Here is a 21815-nt window from a genome sequence, read left to right on the forward strand (position 1 = left end):
AGAGATCCACCTGCCTCTACCTCCCAAGTGCTGGGATTAAAGGCGTGCGCCGCCGCCACCTGGCTCTTGCTGTGTAGCTCAGGCTGGCCTCAAACTCATGATCCTCCTACCTCAGCCTCAAATTCTGGGATTACACAGTAAGTATGCTACCACATCTACCAGCCTAAACCTATTCAGATGTTTTTCAAGTCCTGTCAGCTACCTCGTGCCCAGCTCTGTGCCAGGCACAGCTGGCCACTCCTAGGTCAGCTCAGAGGTAGTGTTAGGACAAACCGGTTTTCTTGGCCAGACTGTAAAAGGGGGTGGAAAGGGATGAAGAGGTGTTTTGGTGCAGACACCTGGGTATTTCTACTCTGAAGACAAATCGCCAGCTGTCTGGGGGAAATGAACTACTGGGCTTCTGGAGACCTGTGTGGCCAGCAGGGCATGCCTGCCTTGGAGCTCTCAGAGTACATCCCCCAATGTTGCACGTGGGTCCAGAACACCAGTTCTGATCACTGATACCAGGAGCCAGGAAGTCTCAGATCATGATGGGCAACAACCAGGAGCTAGGCTGTGCAGTTAAATGACTGGTGGGACTGAGTGGGAGCTCTGCGTCTGAGCTAGGGCAGATGACTTCTGCTGTCACGACTCTCTCCTGTTCAAACTCAAGAGCTAAGGACAGACACCACACCCACAGGCTGTGCTTGCTGTTAGGGCCACGAGACAGAGAAGACAGGCACATGGCACAAGGTCCATCTTAAGAAAGGTGCTTATCAAGCCCTTATGGAAGGTGAGGGGTCGTGCCCAACCATGGATGGGAAAACTGAGGCCATGACCCAGGGTCCTATACCCTCCCAGCATCTCTAAGAATTTGTATTTTCTGATGAGGAGCTACATTTGTCTCTACCCCTTAGGAAGGCAGAAGAGGCAGCACGGCCCAGGTACCTTGAGGATGGAGTTGTCCTGGCGGGTGTTCTTGGTGTCATATCCCTCCAATAGGCAGCAGCGCACGGTGGAGCCTGAGCCTGCAAACTCAGCCAGGTTCAAGTCAGTGAAGCCCAGCTGGGAGGGAAAAGAGAATGTGGGAGGCTGCAGGGAGTGTGGGTGCTAGGCAACAGATGCACCAGAGGGGTTAACCTGAGGGGGGGCAGGCTCGCCCCACAGCCCCAGTTGACTGTTGCATAACCAGGACTCAAGGACAGGATCCTGGGTCAGCAGCACCAATGTGGCAAAGCAAGGGGCTGACATCCCTGAGTGGCACAAAGCACCCTTTGTGTGGAGTCCCAGGGTGCACTAGGGCCAGTGTGCCTGAGATGAAAGGACATTGTTGTCTGTGACACAGACACATTGTTCCCAAGGAAACAAGGCCATGCTGTCGGGAGCTGACAGAAGAACAGGCAGAGGAGAGGGGAAGGCCTGTGGGAACTTGGTGGCAGGGTAGGTGATGAGACACTACAGAGTGGGCAGGTCCCCATGAAGTCCTGGTGGAGGGAAAAGGGAAGAGTCTATGGACAGGAACCCTTCACTGTCCTGAGCACACAGGCCTCCTGGGTAAGACTTCACCAACCAGTTCGGACCTGTTCCTCTCAGGATGTGTGCAGGTGAGATGTGAGAGATAAAAAGGGTAAAAGCAGAAGCACAGGGCCACAGGGATGAGTCAGACAGAATCCAGTTTGCCTGAACAGAGGAAAGCGAGGCTGCGTGAGAGCGCCAGGCTTGGGGTCACCAGGGTAGCAAACTCACTGGACATGTACTGTGCACCAGTCACATACAGGTCTTGACCACAGTGTTTAGGACACCGATCAGAAAACTGGGTTTGGAATCAAGCCCTTGTAATGACTCAGAGGGACCCCATTTTACAGCTCAGGCTTTCTGTATTGTTTTCCTCATTTGCATAATGGGTAAAGCCCACGGTGAGGTGAGGTCCTGCTACGGAACAGCAGGAAGGTCTGGAACATCTGATGTGGGCTGAAGACTCCTTGGCTGTAGACTGGCAGTCCTTACTCATGAGTAAACAGTAGACACACTTGGACAGACCCCTCCATTGCTGGGTCAGGGCAGGCATACAGAGCGGTGGGGATGTCTGCTACCCAGATCTCAGGTATCCATCCCCACAGGGTAAGAGGTGGGGCAAATGAAGATACAGTCCCTCCTGTGCTGGGCTGGCCAAGGGAAGAGAGATGGAGGACAGGACATGCTCATTCAAAGCTGGGCCATCTCCTCCCAATTTTTCCCATGGAAAAGGTTTTCCTCCTAGGGCTAAAGCCAGGGTGGGGGTGGGGATGGGGGCGGAAGGCAGGCACGAGTGAAAACCTAGGGTCAACACAGCTCTCCAACAGCAGTGAATGGCTGAACCTCCGTCACCAGGCACACAGTGGACACTGCTGCCATTAGAAAGAATACAGAAAGCTAGGGTGACCTGAGAAGATACTCACGATACCCTGGGTAAGTAAGAAGCCTAAGCTGCAGAATCTGTGCATCGTTTGAACAACCACTGCTTTCAAGCACACATGTGCAGAGCACTCCCTTTCCATTTTTCTACATCATATGCACACTTTTACTCAGTTTTGTATGTGCGTTCCTTTTCTCCTTAGAAAAATGGAGCAGTGGTAGAGTATCTGTCTAGCATGCATAAGGCCCTAGGTTCAATCTCCAGCACCATACACACATACACACCCCAAGTATAGAAACTGGGTATGGTTGCACACCCCTTTAGCCCCAGCAATTGGGAAGCAGAGGCTGGGTGATCTCTGATAAGTTCTTAACCAATCCCTAACCTGACTAGTGAGGAAGGGAGTGGTGTGAAGCAAAGCCACCTTACCTTGGAATAAGCCTTCCCGCCTTTCAGCTCCTGCAGAGACAGAGAGACACATGGCATGACTAGGAAACTCTCAGAGATCTCCCCAAAACACCATGAAAACAGAACACAAAAAGGGGCCAGGGTAACAGCCCACATTTCTCCTTTCAGTGGCCATGGTAGGAAAGGGGCCTAAAACCACAGGTGGTCAGTTCCACACCCACGCCTCAGTTCTGAGCTCACAACCCCTACCTAGGCTCAGTCACATGAACCCACCTCACCTTGCGCACAGATACCCGAAAGATGCAGGGGTCCAGCAGGCCTGTGGCCGGGTTGGCACTCATCTTACACACGAAGGTAAATTTCTTTCGCCACCGTACACAATTCTCCTGCACCTCCTCCCTGCAGAGACAGGGCAGATGAACATGGGACAGGTGAATGAGGTTAATGTGAAGCATCAACCCCCACTCCAGTCCTATCAGGGACGGGGGAAGGGCCCCCTGCCAGAGTGTTTTCATAAGACTACGACAGTATGATGGTAAACACACAAAAATCATGAAATGAAAAATGAAGAATCAGCCGGGCAGTGGTGGTGCTTGCCTTAGGAGTTTGAGGCTAATTTGGTCTACAGAGTGAGTTCCAAGACAGCCAGGGCTACACAGAGAAACCTTATCTCCAGCCCTCCCCTCACCCGCCACCCCCCCAAAAAAGAAGAAAAACAAAGAATCAAAAAGGCCGGGGCAGCTAGTCTTCCAGGGACCCACGACGTGCTGAGCCTCTCCTCCCAGTACCTTGACCTTGGCTGTTCCTACACTCCCTGTATCAGCCCCTGACAGGTTCCTGCTGGCCACCTGATGTGACCCTCACTTCAGTCTTCCCAGGATGGACTCACTCAACCCACTGTACAGTAAGAGGTCAAGGTTAGGTCAGCGCCCCAGATCTCCTGGCAGCCTGTGGGGCCCACAGCTAGACTCCTCTAACAACAACACAGTAACCACAACAGCTCATGCTCTTGCTGCTTCCCAGGTGCTAGGCACCATTCAAAGAACTGCAAAGCAGACTGGACAGGCAGTCACCACAGACTGCCCAGAGTGCTGGAGAAAGCCTGCCAGCCACTGTCTACAAAGAAACAGAAGGTGCTGAGATATCAGGTGGGATTCTAGCCTTCCAGCCCTGGAATGTGACTACAGTAACAACCCAGCACTTCTAAATGAGGCCGCTGGTGTTTGATGGGAACTCTGGGGGCAGCTCATCTACACCTCAGCCAACTGCTGTGGGAGCTCAACAAGATCTGGGGTGGCAGCAGTGCACAGCCTGGAGAGCTGAACTGTGGCACCACTACAGTCCCTTCCCAAACCCTGGTACTCAGGAAGGGGCAACCATGGGAAGGAGGTGGTGTGACAGTATCTCCATTCAGTGCATCCCACCTAACTGGATGGACAGTCATACAGCTGAGAAGTGACCTTCCCACACCCTGAGTGACCCAAGAAACATGGGTTGCCGGCCAGATTTAGGCTTTGAGGTGAGGGTCAGTGAGGTCAGGCTGCAGTCAGGCATCTCCTGCTTTTCTTGGCAGCCTAGGTGGTTGTGGATCTATGCCACCCTTTTTTTATAGTTGGTGGCACTGGGGCTCCAGCAAGATTGCAAGACCAGAACTCACAAAGCAGGCTGAAATCCAGGCTGTCTAGCTTCAGAGTGAGAGCCCTAGGCTGCCACATTGGCTCAGGGGCACAAAAAGCAGGAAAACCTGGCAGCTGAAGCCCTGTGGGCTTGTGAGGCCAGCCGTTCCACATTACCATGTGATCCAGTAATTCTACTCCCAGGTCCACACCCAACAGAAACAGAATCTACATCCACACCAAAACCTGCATATAAATGTGCCAAGCGGCACTATTCGGAACAGTTAAAAAGCAAAAGCACCCCAAACCCCCACCCATGGTAAGTGAGTAAACTATCTGTGGTCTGCTCATGAGGTCAGTTGTCCTTTGGAAGGAGGCACTTACACAGTGCTACTAACCTTGAACACATTATTGCTAAGTCAAAGCCAGGCACACAGGAGACCTAGTGTAGCTTTGATTTGTAGGGAAGGCCCAGAACAGACAAATCCAGAGCGGCGGAAAGTAGACTGGGGGCTCCAGGGGACAGGAGTTGGGGAGTGAAGAGGGACAGCTAAGATGTGCGAGGTTTCCTGGTGAAGTAATGAAAACGGTCTGCAGAGGACTGCAGCGAGAGCTCAACTGTGAGTGGGAAAACGACTGGCCGTGGGAAGAGCGCTTGCTGGTCATGTGCAAGGCCCTGGGTTCCATACCTAGCACCAAAACAAACACTGAACCTACTCCTCAGGTAGATGAATTATGTGATATGTAAATTCTGTGTCAGTAGAACAGAAACAAAATGTACAGCCAATCTGACCAACAGAAACACGGAAAGCAGAGCTGGGCAGAACAAGCAGGCAGAGCTGCTACTTTAGGGCGGTGTCTAGAGATGCACCTTCCAGCAATGGTAGCTCAGCAAAGCTGGGAGTGGAGAGAAGTAAGGTGAACGGCAGTCTGAAGGCCCTGTGTGAGAATATACTTGGTAGACAGAAACACCAAGGAGGTCGGCCAGCGGGGAGACAGTGAACAGCAGTGAGGGCGGGGCAGGTGTCTGAACCTGCTCATGGCTGCCTTGGCACATGGATGGGGCCAAGATGGAAGCAGAGAGCATGCACACACACAGGCAGGGAGTAGGAAGGAGAGAAGAGTCACTCTTGAGCAACTGAGGCCTGAGCTTTAAGGGGTCAGAACTGGGAAGCACTCTGTGTGGATCCCCAGCCCCCACCTCCACCCCACCTACAAGGAGAAGCAGCTGCTGGAGACCAGCAGAAGCAGGAAGGACTTGAAGCACCCAGAGGAATTAGGATTAGAGCCTGGGAACAAAGGCTGACAGCAAACTGCCCGCCCCTCCTTTGAGATTGTCATGGGAATACCAGCTAGGAAGCCTGAGGCTCAATTGTGGTTCCTGTCAGCCCTGCCAGGCCAGAACAAATCATGTGAAGCCCTCCCAGGCTCAGGTGACAGGCTTGCTCCCTCCTTCTGCAGGAAGGTGAGCAGGGCGGGGCTTATGGAATGAGCCCTGGACCACCCTCCTGTTTCCATAGGAATTCTGAACAATCAGTATTACATGTCACCACCTCTGGGGAAAAGCAGCAGCAAGCAGCCTTGCCAGGTGCAATAAACACCACAGCAGTGGTCACTTCTTGATGCCCTAACCCCATCCCACAATGCATCACCACAGAGGTGACTGTTTCCCTGTCCATTTTTCACAGGAAGATGAAGTTCAGAAATGCTGATGCCTGGTGGTGGTGGTGCGCGCCTTCGATCCCAGTACGTGGGAGGCAGAGACAGGTGGATCAAGACCAGCCCAGTCTACAGAGCATCCAGGACAGGCACCAAAAGTATACAGAGAAACCCTGGAGAGAGAGAGAGAGAGAGAGAGAGAGAGAGAGAGAGAGAGAGAGAGAGAGAGAGAGAGGGAGGGAGGGAGGGAGGGAGGGAGGGAGGGAGGGAGGGGAGAGAGAGAGAGAGAGAGAGAGAGAGAGAGAGAGAGAGAGAGAGAGAGAAAAGAGAAGAACTCTCAAGCCCAGACCTAGGCCCCTATGGAAGAACAAGGAGGTTCTAGACAGAGCAAGGATGAGATGGACAAGAACTTAGGCCCAGAGGTAGGACTGAGGATGTCAAAAGGGCAGCCATGAGTCCTGGGCAGGAGCTGGCCAGGCTGGGTTTAGGAACTACCAGACTGGAGTCACTTCAGATCCATTAACTAAAGCACCACAATGTGCTAGACATGTCTAAATATCCTGGATGGAGAAATGAGCAATACACAAAGACAGAAATTCCTGCTTTTGAGGGGCTACTACTTAGGCAGTGGGTAAGAGACAAAAAAAAAAAAAAAAAAAAATGCAGGCAATGCATGTCCTAGTGTTAAAAAGGGAATGGGAAGAGGTGGGCAGTGGACAGTCAAGGAAGACAGAGCCGTGAGGAAAGGCGGCCAAGGAAGGTCTTAACTAGAAAGGAACATCAAACCAAAGCACTGAAGAAGTGAGTGAGCCACACAGACACTTGCAGGATGAAGACACAGGAGTTCTGACAACAAAGAGCCTGAGGTAGGAATGTGGCCAGTGTGTGTACAGAGTGGCAGGCTCCAAAACAGGTAGGGGAGAGGAGTCTTGGCCCCAAATTACAAAGGGACTGACCATGTAGGGTGCTAAGGCAGGGTGAGTAGTAGCCAAGGCCAAGTGAGGCAAAAACAGAAACAACTCCAAGGTGAGAGACTGCTCAGTGACACCAAGGGAAGGGAAGTTGGGCCTGGGAGGCAGAGGAAGGCAATCCGAGCTCTGAGTTCAAGGCCAGCCTGGTCTACACAGAGAAACCCTGCCTGGGGGGTGGGGGGGAAAGGAGGAGGAGCAGTGCTTGGTGGCTCACACCTTTAATTCCAGCACTCCTGAGGCAGCAGCAGATGGATCTCTGAGTTGAGGCCAGCCAGGGGTACATAATGAGATTCTGTCTCAAAAAAAAAGGAAAGAAAGAAGAGAAGGAAAGGAAGATGGCCTTGCAGGACAGCAGGAAAAGAGGCAGACCCAGAAGGGCTTCTACAATGCATCATCTCCTTTGGTTTGTTTTTTTTTTTTTTTTTTTTTTTTTTGGTTTTTCGAGACAGGGTTTCTCTGTGTAGCTTTGCGCCTTTCCTGGAACTCGCTTTGGAGACCAGGCTGGCCTCGAACTCACAGAGATCCGCCTGGCTCTGCCTCCCGAGTGCTGGGATTAAAGGCGTGCGCCACCACCGCCCGGCTCTCCTTTGGTTTTAATAGGACACATTCGAGATGGTGTGCACAGAAAATTCAGAGATGCCCATGACATCATATGGCAAATGAGGGCCACCACTGGGCACTTGAGTGTCTGGAAACTACAGGTGAGGATGGGCAGGGAAGAGAGAGTGTGTCTTTTCTCCCTCTGGGGATGGAAGGCAGGACCTTATGAACAGCAGGCAAGCGAGCATTCGACCACTGAGACCCTTTCCTCTTTCATTTTTGGTGGTACCAGGGATTGAACCAAGGCCTTGCACATGTAAGGGCCAAGCACTCCACCACTGAGTTAAGTCCCCAGCTCCTTAGTTATTCATTCAACTGTTACCAGTGGTTGTAAATTTTCACAACGCCTGCCTGGGTAAAGGGAACTAACTCTTCTATGAGTCTTGGAGTATACAGTATCATCAGAGGCAGAAAAGCACTTTAGGGAACAGAAGAAGCCCCTCTAACACCGGGAGACCCAGTATCAAAGATGCCGAGACTGAGCACCATCTTATGCTATCTGCAACCTCAATGAGCTGGGAGGTGCTAGGAAGACAGAGTCTGAGCCTGCTAGGGCACCACAGGCCCATGCACAGCAGTGCCCAATATATATATCCCCATTCATCAGGAGCACAGTGGGCCAGCCATGGAAATCAGGAAAGTGTGAAAGACAATTACACCTAAGATGTAAACAGTGGCCGGGCGGTGGTGGTGCACACCTTTAATCCCAGCACTTGGGAGGCAGAGACAGGGGGATCTCTGTGAGTTCGAAGTCAGTCTGGTTTACAGAGTGAGTTCCAGGACTGTTACACAGAGAAACCTGTCTCAAAAAAAAAAAAAAACAAAAAAAACAAAAAAAACCCACAAGATGTAAATAAAACAGTGTGTATCTCACTCTCTGTCCTGATAATGTGGCTCAGGATGCAGGCAGACAACAGCAGTGTAACGTCATAAAACTTTAGCATGCTCAGCCCAGATAACTAACTAAAATGGCAAAAACCAAGGCTCAGAGATCACCTCAGCCCAAAAAAGACCAGGACACTGGACTGCTAGCTCCCTGGACACCTGGCTTATTCATACTGATATGAAGAGACAATGGCCAGAAAGAGGGGACAGTTCAGTCGAATCTATTAGAACTACAGGTGAGGAGTTGCTGGGGCTACCTTGTTTTTGTCTAAGAGTAGTTCTCCTCATCAAAATTAACTTTAAGTGGGGTGGGGGTGGTGGTGGTGGTGGTGGTGGTGGTGGTGGTGCACACCTTTAGTTCCAGCAGGTGGGTCTCTGTGAGTTTGAGGCCAGCAAGGTCTACAGAGCTAGTTCCAGGACAGCCAGGGCTACACAGAGAAAAGCATGTCTCGAAAAGTAAAAAAAAATTTAAAAAAATTTTTTTTAAATAAATAAAATTTAACTTCAAAGGAAAGGGAAATTAAGTTAGGATGAGTGGTTATAACAAGCAAAGGGATTTGAGCCACAAGTATCTGATTCAAGGCCAGGGCCCACCCTTACTCCCTGAGGCACTGCCAAGTGGGGACATGCTGAGTGAATGTGGGCAACCTGCTGTCAGGGTTGGAAGGCTGAGAGTCAGCTCTTCCAGCTTGGGGTTTCAGGGCGTGCATCCCTGCTCCCTGCTGCTGCTGCTGCTGCCAGGGACAGGTAATTAAAGAGACAGGTTTTGCTTTTAGCTTTAAGATATACAATCAGCCGTGCAAATCCAGTGAGACAGGGCGAGTCCTGTGGCCACTGTGGCCACCATGTAGTTATTTTTGAACTGTCCTAAAATAGAGTAAGCACCCCACAAAACAGTGGTCTCAGAAGCTTTAGACTTCCCGGATCTCTCCTGGCTCTAGGAATCTCCCAATCTGACTCCCTGACTGCCTGGGCCTACCCCAGGCAGCTATCCAGAGGTTCAGCAAGAACCTTGGACCTGTATCCAACTGTCAAGCAGACCTCTGTGAGGTATCCACGGAGAGTGGCTGCAGGCATCAGCTCAGGCTGTAGGCATGGAATGAACCTTTTGAAGGGTCCTGGGCAGAGTGGGAAACATGTTACACAAGAAACAACTGGCAGCTGACAATATCTCTGAAGGGCTACAAGAGCACTCTACAGGTCAGAGTCAGGGTTTCAAAGCTGGGGTCAGCTGGGTAAAGATGAAAGAAAAGGAAGTCTCCAGCAATAGGAATAACACAGGAAAGCCTGAAAGGGAGGAGGTGGCATGCCCACTGCATGGGGCTGTTGGGGTGACTCCTTTGTCTCTGCTCAGTTCGAGTGGGATGTAAAGAGTCCATCAACCTAGTGTCTGCAGGGCCACACCTTCCAGGCATCTATGTGCCTTGCTGTGTCTTGGGACCAAGAAACGTGGCTGGCCACCATCAGGGTCCCACACTAATGGTGACCACATCTCTCTGTCTATTACCATGGCCTCTTTCCCCAAAAGTCTAGGACAGAGCTGGCAGAGTGGGATCTCTACTCTATGTGCTCCTTGGCCCCTCTACTTAAAAAAAACACCCCCCATGCCTTGAGTTTATTCTGTGGGATTAATGGTTCAAGCACAGGACTGAAAGAACTCTCCCATAATCCTGAGGCCTGTTGAAATACCATCCCTGTTCTAGAGGTGAAAAAACTCAGGTCCAGGAAGGTGGAACACAGTCACAGAACACCAGGTCTCCCTACAGAAGCCTGCCATGAGGCTCCCCAATTCACTATGCCATTTTGGTCTCCCCTTTCGCCCCCAGAGGAGGAAGGTATAAGCAGACACCATGGAGGAAAGACCACTCTATTTGCCTCTCTGGCTCACAACAACCAAGACTATTAAAGAGGGTGGGGAAGGTGGCAAGTCAGGCTGAAGTAAACCACTTCCAACAATTTCTCTAACAGAAATGCAATGTCCCCATTAGGAGTCACCCCAGAGTCTGGCTTCATAGTTCCTAGCAATGAGCTCACTGCAACAAATACTGTACCTAGCAGCATCACTGCTTACAAGGTACAACAGCGTCCCAGAGCTTTGGTGGCCCTGGGTCTCCACCACACAGGTGACAAGAGATTGACTGCCACAGGAGCTCCCTCCTAGGCACAGGCTGCTAGGAACCCATGGGCCCAGGGACTCTCCCACAGCTAGTGCTACAGTGCAAGCAGGACTGGCAGTTGCCATAGGAGCAAAAAACAAGGAAAAGGGAACCCCAGGGAATACTATGGCAGCTTAGTCCCCATGATAGGGCTCCAGGGTGACCCTAGGGCCATCTACAACACTTCACTTTCCCAGGGGCCAGCTAAAAGACTCACCAGGAAAAGGTGCTTGGTACACAATCCTAGCAACCTGAGTTTATCCCCCAACACACATGATGCACGCACACGTACACATGGACACTCAGGGACACACACGGACACACACACACATGTAAATGCCCATCAGTACATTTACTCACCACCACTGGCATTCTCAGTATGGAACACTGCACTGGCAGAGAGTCAAGAGCTCAAATCTGAGCAAAGTAGAGTCTGAAGCCCGGCAAGACAGGCATTTCCAGACACAAGTGAGCATAGACGTGTCTACCAGCCTGCAGGACCACGGCTGTGCAAGACAGGTATTTTCTCTGTGAGAAGCTGTCCTGGGCACTGTGCCACATTTAGCTGCACCCTGCCAATTACAGTTGAACAACTCCAGATGTGACAAGCTGTCTTGAGACTTAACCAAATCAGCTCCGGTTGAGACACACCACTAGGGGCCATGGAGGCCACTCTTCATTCAACTTCCAAGTAACTCTGATCAGGGAGGTAGGCACTTGATAGGACCCCAGGGACCTGCCAGCTCTAGCTGTGCTCCTGGGTCCTAGGAGACTTGGTCCTCTGTTTCAGCCCACAGGCACCAGAGCAAGTTCCATCTCCTGCTATCCAGCCTGCCCGTCCCTGGCTTTGCCCAGCAACAGTCTGAACCCCCAGGCTTTGCATGGTTCCTCAAGGACTGAGTGGTCCTAGTGATGCAATCTATGTTCTGGCCTGATGAGAGGCAGCCCCAGCCTGAGTGAGAGTCTAATAAGGAAACAATTTAAATCGACAACATCTGCCAGTGCTTTCCCAAAGAGAACGGCACAGCTGCCTGGGGAGGGGCCCACTCCAGGGACCAGCCAAGGCATCCGTCCAGGGCCAACGTGGCAGCCCAACAGTGTCTGGCTCCTGCCAGGAGTTCAGGGCCACGTGCAGGGGAAACAGTTCCCTACAGTTCGGCAGGCCAGTCTCTCCTCCTGTGGGAAAGTTCCTAGAAGCCAAGTCACTTTTTGTGCCCAAAGCTGGAGAGCTTAGAGAAGCCCCTTGGGGCCCCATACTGCCTTTTCTGCTCCCCTGCTGGCAAGAACCCTAAAAATGGTTCAGGGGTTGACAAGAAGGCTAGGAGTACAGGTTGACACTGACAAGGGACCCCATCAAGCACAATGTGGGCAAACTGCAGCTTTAGAAACTGCACAACAGAGAAGGGGTGAGTTTTCAACAACGGGCTTGCTGGGTTAGGAGCATCAATCAGGGTTAGACACACCTGGGTTTGAATCCTGCTATTCTTCAGCCAAGTAACCTGGGGACTGACCTACAAAAAGCCCAAGACAGGTAGGTAGGTGTTGGCATCCTTTGTTTACAGACACAGGCATGTAGCTGTCCCATTCTACCTTCCGCTCCACAGCCAGGGTATGCAGACAGCTCATGTTACCACCCAGGAAAATGCCTGTGAATGGACTCTGAAATGGTGCCAGTAGTCACTGTCTTTTTCTTTTTATTGTTGGTGCTAGGGTTGAAACCCAGAGCTGTGTGCATGCTAGGCAAGAGCTCTACCACTGGGCTCCACCCGCAAGCCCTAGTGAAGGGATCCATAGTAAACTGCTGGCTTTGAACCAAATGCAGGTCCAGCCCTATGCACTAAGCAAAGGAACCCTCCTGGCTCCTGTTTCTTGGATGTCCTCCTGTAGGCCAAGTACAAGCTCTTTTCACATGCTGACGCCCTACTTTCACTTCACAGATCAGCACACTGATTCTCAGGAGTCCAGGAACTTGAGGCAGATCTTACAGGAATGGAGGGGTACCCATACTCCAAGCCCCAACCCTGCAGGATCCCTGGGAAATCTGCCAACATAGGAGAACCATTCTCGGGTCTCAGTGACAGTATGACTATCTGTCATGCCAGAACCCGAGGCCCTGTGGCCTCATCCTTTACCACGAGTATTACACAGAAGAAAAGAGATGGTATTGCAACTGGGCTCATTCCAAGGAAGAGATGGTCACAGAATCCACAGTCCATTAGCCCCATGTCACAGGCTAGGAACCCAAGGCCCAAGAATTCACCTGCCTAATGTCTACTGATTGGAGGTTTGAGATCTGAACCTATGGCTGTCTGACTCTGGGCGCCGAACACTACATTTTCATGTTAAGGGCCATAAACTAGAGGCCCTAGGAATTCAAAGCAAGAAGACACAGTGGATGGTACACTGGGATGTGATACCAACCTCCTCTCCTAAAACCCAGACTATTAGCACACACAGAGCTGCGGAGCGTCCCTTCCTGTTCCCAGCAGGCTCACTTGAGAGGCTTGGGGAGGCAAAGATGGGTCCAAGCAAGCCTCTGCCACCCAATGACCACCCGAGCTTTTCAAGTCTCAGTCGACTCTCACCCTTTCTCATGGAGTTGCTACCAGCTGGCCTAAAGAGAGAAGAGCATAGTTGGCACCTCTGCTGACTGGAGGACACGACCTATCCCTTGAAAAGTACCTGCAGAGAGGGATCTCAGAGGCAGGTGGTCCGGAAGCATGCGAAACCCACGGCCAGCCTCCTTCCTTGCCCCGGACCCTGGATCTGGCCATTTCCCCAGGCCTGAAACCCAGCTGTGATGTCCAGAGGTATGGCAGGTGGCCAGGAATGTGTGACCAGTTCCTGGCTGACTCAGGCCTGGGTGGTGTTTGATTCACTCGGAGAGGAAGGAGTGAGAGGAAGGAGGGATTCCTGTCCCTGAGGCCTGATTCCTGAAATGACTGGACACCAGTCATGGGGACACCTTCACCCAGGCCCATCCTGAGGGTACCTCCTGTGCACATAGGACTGGGTCTATCCATGTAGCAGAAACCAAGCAAGGCCTCTGTCTCCCAGGCAAGCTCCCAGAGGCAAGGCCTCTCTCTGTACACTCACTCACTGTTGTCTCCTGTCCTCAGAGACGGTGCTGACGATATGGCAACTGAACGAGAGATCTTTGTGCTCTATCTCCGTAGAGCCAAGTCTTCTCATTCTCCTTCTAGGTAGGAGCTTCCCAGGTGTGACTGCACCTTGTTCTCCAGAGTCTGTGGGGTCAGGGACCATCAGCACTGCATCTACTACTCAGGTGCTCCTGCTGCACAAAGGACCCCATGGCTCTCTGAACTTGGGAGGTGACAAGATAATCGGGAGTCACTTAGCCAGTCACCTTTCTTCACAGCCTGCCACTGACTCAGACCTGTTTTTTCCAGCTGTCCTCAGCAGCTACCCAAGATTCCAACCACAGGACAGAGGGCCCAGGGTCAGACAGAACCATGGGGCCCTGACTCACAGGGTTCCGCCTCTTCAACGCACACCTGAGACTCTCTCTGCAGACTCAAAGACCAATCCCGGGCCCACCATGACTGCTGCCACTAACATCACTCATATTTACTGAGCACTTACTAGGAGTCAGGATGAGCGGGCCCCTTCTAGACACAGGCCTCACACGGCAAGGATAACCTTACCCTTCCCCAACCAGAATGCCTTTGAACTCTACTCAAGTGCCATCGAGGATCTTGCCTTTTTGCTCAACGGTGTAATGTGATGGGTCCTTGTCTGTGATAATGGCTGCTACAGAGGATGCCTTCTACAACCCAAAGCCAAAAGCAGTCCACCAGACTGCTGCCCAGATAAAAAGTCTGTCTTGCCTATACCCATAATGGGCATGGCCAGCCTCACAACCAGGTCCAATTGCTCCCTGTTATCCTTTTGGCAAACACAAACCCCAGAAGAGCTGCTGAGCTCAGGGTATGTCTTTTGAGACATAGTGGGGCACATGAGTCAAGTTCATCCCAAAGATGATGCACACCATTTATCCCGGCACTCAAGAAACAGAGGCAGGCAGATCTCTGTGAGATCCAAGCCAGCCTAGTCTATATAGTGAGTTCTAGGCCAGCCAGGGCTAAATAGTGGGACCTTGCCTCAAAGCCAACAACAAAAGGTAAGGGGTTGGGGTTGATGTAAGCTTTAGTAGCAAAACCCCATCCCCTCTATGCTCTGCATTTCTGAGATGGATATGTCTAATGCTTAGAGGCCTCAGGTGGAGAGCACAAGTATCATGGCCGGGGCAGTGGCCCAGCTCTAATCACACTTGTTTCAAAAGGTGAACCTCAGGAAGAGAGAAGAGCAACAAATGGAGGGAGAAAGGAAGAAATATGAACCTTTCCTTCCATGCTTCCACCCCAGGTCCCCTCCAACTACTGCTCTGAATTGAAACTAGCCATGCCAGCCTTTACTGAGAGGGTGCCCTGAGCCAGAAGCTATGGTGGGTAGTAACAGGTTCACCATGGCATCCAGGTACCACGGAAGAGTTCATTTACCCATCACAGGCAAAGTCCAGATACCCAGTGGTCTGGTGGTAACCTCAGGAGCCCACCAAGCCTTCTGCTGAACTCCAGAGCCTGGAAGTCCTGTTCTGCTGGGGTTGTAAGTGAGAGAAGGAAAATCCCCAGCCCAAGAAGACTGCCTGCAGTTGCCAAAATGAACCACTGCCCTGTAAACAAGAGCGATGCTCATCGAGTTGGAATGGTTCAGACTTGCTTGCCAGAAAGACCCAGGAAAAATCCCAAAGATCAACTTCAGACTTCCAGGCACCCTTGCGTTTGTCTTGAAAGCTTTGGTGCCCACCTAGAGCCTAGGGGTATGGGCATCTCGAGGCTTGTTTCTGCAACAGAGATGTGCAGCTCACAAGTCTTCAGAGAGAACATACTTGTGTAACTAACCCTAAGCAGAATTCTGCAGGCCTAAAAGCCCCTTCCAGATATGGCCCCAACTCCAACAAACACAACCTCATCTTTTCTGAACCAGAGTGTTTTTGAACCCTATGAAAGTATCATCATGGACCTTGTCTTGGGCCTTTTGTCTGTGGTCCTATTCACCTTGGCTGCTGTAGAGGATGGCTCCAGCTTTGAACTGGTCCACGACAATAACTGGGAAGATATTAGCCCTTCTTGGCTTAACACAACTGGCAGCCCTAAGCTGTCTATCCCACTGGTACCTTTGGTAGTTCTAAAGTGCAAGACTACGGGCTAGAGAGATGGCTCAGCAGTTAAGAGCATTGGGTGTTTTACCAGAGGACCAGGGGTCAATTCCCAGCACCCACATGGAGACCGACTACAATCTGTTAACTACAGTTTCAGGGGATCTAACACCCTCTATTGGCTTCCATGGGCACTGCACACACATGGTGTACAGACTTACATGACAGCAAAACATCCATATACATAAGAATAGTAATGAACTAAGAAATAAATCAAATACACTGAGCCAGGTGTGGTGGTGCACGCCTTTAATCCCAGCACTTGGGAGGCAGAGGCAGGCGGATCTGTGTGAGTTCGAGGCCAGCCTGGTCTACAAAGTCAGTTCCAGAACAGCCAGAGCTGCTACACGGAGAAACTCTGTCTCAAAAAAAAACAACAACAAATAAACAAACAAACAAATAAAGGAAAATCTGATTGAGTCAAACCCACCCCAGCTTCTTCAGCATACTGTCAAGTCCATCCCCAAGAGCCTCCCCTCTCTAATCCCATTCCAAACCACTGGCTCTTTCCTGCTCAGTGACTCTTCTCCTACAACCAATCTCTAATTCTACCCACCCCAAATACACATCACTTCCTCAAGGGCTGCTGAGGAAGCACTGATAGAATTCATGTGCCACAGGTGGGATCCTACACAGGCCCCCATGGGATTCCTATGGCCCCAGACACATAAGGTAACCAAGAAACTGTCATGGAACAACCCAGTGAAGTACAAGTCACAGGCACTGCCTGCACATGTCTGCAGAGTCCAGCCCTGCAGACAGGAAGTGGTGGGTGAAGAGGGTACTTCAATATGAATAGGGACCCAGCCTCTGCCCTCCTGATAGCAGGTTGTACATTTCCTCTCTTGGCAGGTTTAGTTGGTGGCAGCTGCCAGGGCCTGGTCATGTGCTGATCAGGTAATCCTTGATCTTGGGCAGATCTCCTACCCTCAAGTGAGTGCCCTCTAGAAGAGAAAACAGTCCGCAGAGATAAAGCCCTTGGCCATAGTCACAGAGCAATTCAGCAGCTGCAAGACCCAATGGCAGTGCTGAGCTCACTCCCTCCCTCCCAAACCTGCGCGGTCAATATCCTCTGCAAGGGGTACACTCAACTCAGCCAGTGGACCCTTGGCTGCATCTCAACTGCCGTCTTTAAGCCAGCTGTCCAGTATATGGGTAAGGGTTCCTCCTGGCACAGACTGATACTTCAGGCACTGGGTGGGGGGTAGGCTTGGGCTTAGCAGCTGGCAGTAGCCACCACATAGTCAACACCAACAACCACACTGGTTCAGAGTAAGGAGAGAGAAGTCCCAGCCTGGGACACTGCCAACGCACAGCAAGAGGCCCAAGGACTAAGATGCAATGGAGGCTTTTCTGGCCTTGAAGGGTCATAGTCTGGGGAAGGAGCTGGACACAATGAATAGGGACTGTAATACCTTGAAATGAGGGGGCTACAGCAGGTAATAAGGCCAGCAGGCCAGGGGGAGAGCTTCCAGAAGTGGCCATTGGGCTGAGCAGTAGTTTCACGTGGAAAAGCAGGGTAAGGGGGTTGAGGAAGAGCAGAGTACCCAGAAAAACAAGGGGCAGGATGTCAGCCACTGAAAAGACCTTGTGTTCTCTCATCTATCCCACCCTACCAGGTTTACAGCCAGTATCCTGCACCTCTATGAGGGGCTGTCTGCTTGTCTGCAAGGGTCCCTTGAGCAGTGTTTCAGCACAGCAGGACTAAGTCAAAGGGAAGAGAAAGTATGTGAACCCCACTGCAAAGCCCACCAGGCCCTGAGCTCAGACACTAGGGTATTCCCTACTGGCTCTCACCACTGCTGAAGACAAAGGAGCAAGCCTGAGCAACAGGCACCCTCTCTTGGCAGCACCACAGGGGTTCAGACCCTCGGGGAGTACCAGCTACTAAGATGCATACCACTTGGCCCAGAGGGAGCAGGACAGAGTATAACGTAGTGTTCCCACTATGGACCAGAAGCCAAGCTGGCATTCCAGCAAGCACTATCACTACATTCTCCAGCCACAGCAGCCCTGCTTCAAGGGATACTCGTGGAAGAGGCTAGGGTTTAAGGCCATAGGTTGAAGCCATAGGCAGTGAACAGCAGGCTGGGGTATGGAGGTGGAGGAGGCAAAGGAGAAATCTAACCAGTAGAAAGTCAGTTCCTATCAGCAGTACTCCTTCCGCACAGCCTGAAATGAGGTGGCTACAGAGCTGAGGGCTGCTTACTGCAAGTCAACATCTGGGCAGAATGGGGTAAAAAGCAGTTTCAGGTCTATATTCAAGAGCTCTTCTAAGCCATGGCTACCAAGAGACTCAAAGCAAGACCACAAGTTTGCAACTACAACCCTCTGATGACACTTAGGCGAGGTACAAGTCGGGCAGCATCAAGCCTACAAAAATGTAGTCTGACCTTTAGGGAGCCAGCAGGCCCCCCTAGGGCACCTTGAGGACCCGGGAACAAGTCTAATGCCCCCACAATCCAATGCACTCGCCAGAAGTAGATAAGGAGGAGCTATATATATGCCCTCCCATCCCACCTCAGCTCCAGGTCTGTCCAGGTCTGTCTGTCGTTCTCTCACACTTGTCCTTGGCTCCTTACTCCACACACCAAATCCCTAAGTTCCTGAGACCTGGAGGCAGACTTACTAGCTGGCACCTGGATGCAAGTCAGGGTTTCCAGGTTCTGACAAAGTAGAGCTCAAAATCACTCAGGGCCTTCTAGCTACTCCCAGGTAAGCAGGGCCTGCAGGCAGGCAGTGTTATTGCTGCCAAGAAGCCCCAGCCAAGTAGGAGCTCCAAGCAAAGAGCAGGCCTCGGGGAGCAGCGCTGGCTCCAAAGAGCCAGATCTCCTCGGGTCAGGGCTACTACCAAGCTGCCAAGCAGGCTAAGGCACTGCCAAGGTGGCACATGCCAACAGTGTAGCCAGTTGGCAGCAAAGGCCAGGTCCAAGAAGCGGCTACTAAGACTTGAAACAGACTGGGAAGCTTCTTACCAAGGCTACTTGCAGTATGATCTGACTTCCGAGAGAGCTGGGTGACCTGGGCCTTGTTGCCCAGCCAGCCTCTAAGGACCACTCCTTCCCTTTCCTCTGCCAGAGGGGTTTCTCACCATAGGTCCGCTCATCCCCGCCAACCCCACCCCATGCTTGCACAGGAAAGACCACCCACAGGGCCTCAGGAGCCAAACTGACAAGAAGAGACACTCAGAACATGTCAAGGATCTAAGAGCATGCTGTAGGGGAGGAGGAGCCCTCAGAACCCAGGTGAGGAGGCAGTTACAAGGCCCCTGGGTTGCCTGCTACCTTGCAGCACTGTTGTCTGATTTTCCATTGAAAGGAAACTGTCAATCTTGACTTTTACCTGAGCGATCGTTCCCAGGGCACCTTTGAGCACTATGCACCTTCAAAGGATGGTGCCGTGCCTTAGGACAGGGGACCTTCCCGCCCATTTTGCCTGCAACCCTCACCACTCTGCCAGGCTAGGTCAACACTGCCTGTCGTCTCTCACCAGCACCAAGAGCCATCATCTTACGGTAAATGATGTCACATTGTTCCCCTGCTCCCGGTAGGACCCCCAAGACTAGAAACAGTTCCAGTCAAGCCACCTTCCATCTGTTTTCTCCAGCCCCTCAACTCTTCCAACACCCCAACCCCACCTCGTCCAGACATGTCTTCCCCGTCTTCAGCTCGAGCCCTCTCAGCTTCTGAGACTCCCTCCCTATGGTGATGGGGGCTTACCATGAGACAGTGAGCTAGGGGCAGGGGTGAGAAGACCTGAGAGAGAACAGAGATGGACAGAGTCTGAACAAAAACATTCCCCAGTTGATCTGCCAGGGTCCACTGGGACCCACGAGGACCCGCCCCAGATTAGCTTGGCCTACGGGCATGCTGCCACCATCTATCTGGGAGGAGCTGCGAGGAACAGGACTACCTAGTCCAGTCGAAAGGGAGTAAGTTTCAGTCAGGGAGGATGGAGAGACCCATGTCTACCTTCCGATCTGTTCCGCCCACAGCGTTCCTATTCTAAGCAGGACAATAAATACCTTACCCAATTTAGGGGTTCTCCTATATCTTCAGACTGCTAGAGAACCCTTAGTGTGGGTATCTATCTCCACTAAGCTTTCTCAGAACCCCATACCAAGCTATCCCAGAATATGCCTTGCATGGCTGTGAACCCAGTGGCATTCTACAGCCTTTTTCAATGAGGGTGAGAGACAGAGATGGAACCCTGGCCAAATGTGTGGCTTGGGTAAGGAATGATCAAGCCTGTCTGCCTGCCCCAGAGCCAAGGGTCTGGACCTGGGCACAAGGCCTCTGGACACAGAGCTAACTCTTCCAAGGACTTCCTTCATGCTCAAGGAATCCCAAAGGCTCCTTTGAGTACTCCTACATGGTGGGCACACGGCTGTGCCCATAGAAGGCAGGCAGTGCCTGTGTGGTAAGCAGCCAGGCTCTATTTACGAAAATAAAACTCCACTGAAGGCCCACTGAGGACTCAAAGCTGGCCAAGAAGAAAGGACAAGGATGGGGTGGGGGTGGGGGCGGGGGCTCTTCAAGTCACAGTCAGCTTCTCAGACAGCCTGGCACTCAAGCACAGAGCAGGAGGTAGCCTTGCAAGGGATCTTTCTTCTCCTCCTGGCCAGCCCACTTTCTTAATGGGTTGAAGCACAAGGGACAGAGGTAAGAGCTAGACTATTATAGTCTGTCCAACTGGGTCAATTATTCCTCCTATGAAGTAGCCCTGGCAAGTCACTTTTCTGCCCCAGAGTGTGGTTTCCCCATCCATTGGCTAAGGGGACAGTATCTTCCTCTCCTCTCTCTCCTCCATCCTGTGAGGTAAGTCAATGTTCCCTTGTACTCCTCTCCCCTGACACAGCCACCACATGCATGTGGCAAGCCAAAGGACCAATGCCGTCAAGGAGCAGGGCCCCTGGGAGGTTTGGGATCCTTCCGACCTGAAGGCCACTTGGACACATTCGCGTCTGCCAGACTCACCACACTTGGATGGGACCTCTGTATGCTCCTGGATACCCTCCAAACCCAAAAGCCCTCCCAGGTACACTTGGCCCCAGGCAAGGACACATGGCAAATGCCCACTGTGCTCCACTGACTGCCTAAGCCTGACCACAAATACAGTGATTATTTTAGTCCCCTCCTCACCTCATAGTCTTGGGGGCTCTGTATTTGCCTTGAGTTTCACAAAACCCAGTTCAGTGCCTCTAAACTATGCAGCTCCAGATTCTGCCGTACCACCCAACCCACTGAAAGAAGCCTTTGTAGGGTCTGAAATGTCACATGGGTCTCTAGTTGCTTCTCACTCATGCCACCAAGGCAAGGCAAGGCTCTGAATTGGAACTGCTGCAATTAAGTTCTGTCTCTATTCCAGAGATCCAGTCACTTCATCTCTCCTGACCTCAGTGTCCTCACCTCCAAGTAGGGCATATGGTCAGTCAGGTATTTGAATAGCTCAGCAAGTCTCTGGCATCAGCAAGTCCACACTGAAGAAAGCCACTATGAGAAAAGAATTGTTTCCCCAACTGCCATTTACAATCTGGTAACCTCCCAGCACATGATTTTATCTCTCTGGTCTCAGTGTCTCTCCAGATGGCTTGGAGGATTAATGGGGATACCCTGTGCAAAACACTCAGCACTATGCCTGGCAGTCTGGGTACTGACAGCCTGGTTGCTGTGTGAACTGCTGCTCCTAAGGCAGTGTTGGAAGATGAGGCTAAGGAACAACCTCGGGAGTCACCTGTTCCACCTGCTCCAACTGGGTCAGACAGAGCTGAGTACCAGTTGTTGCCATGGCATTCAACACACTGGAAAACACCAGCTAGGGAGCCGGGTGTTGCAGGGGTGGGGCCTCGGGCTGTTGTCAATCTGACACCACCCATGCTGCCAACAGCACATCAAGCAATTCAGAGGT

General features: G+C 51.8%; 1 protein-coding gene across 1 annotated transcript in view; it reads right to left on the reverse strand.

The window, feature by feature from the left end:
* Positions 1-21815, reverse strand: part of Eeig1 (estrogen-induced osteoclastogenesis regulator 1) — a 31312-nt gene that overhangs the window by 6557 nt on the left and 2940 nt on the right. Inside the window, exons 2-4 of the mRNA XM_052722875.1 lie at positions 3061-3181; positions 2804-2833; positions 928-1044 (exon numbers count right to left, since the gene is read on the reverse strand). Of these exons, the coding sequence (XP_052578835.1) occupies positions 928-1044; positions 2804-2833; positions 3061-3181 (268 nt within the window). The remainder of the gene's footprint in view (positions 1-927; positions 1045-2803; positions 2834-3060; positions 3182-21815) is intronic.

This window comes from Peromyscus californicus, unplaced genomic scaffold (assembly GCF_007827085.1).
Source record: "Peromyscus californicus insignis strain IS unplaced genomic scaffold, ASM782708v3 Scaffold_7__1_contigs__length_154581171, whole genome shotgun sequence".
In the NCBI taxonomy this organism is placed as follows: domain Eukaryota; kingdom Metazoa; phylum Chordata; class Mammalia; order Rodentia; family Cricetidae; genus Peromyscus; species Peromyscus californicus.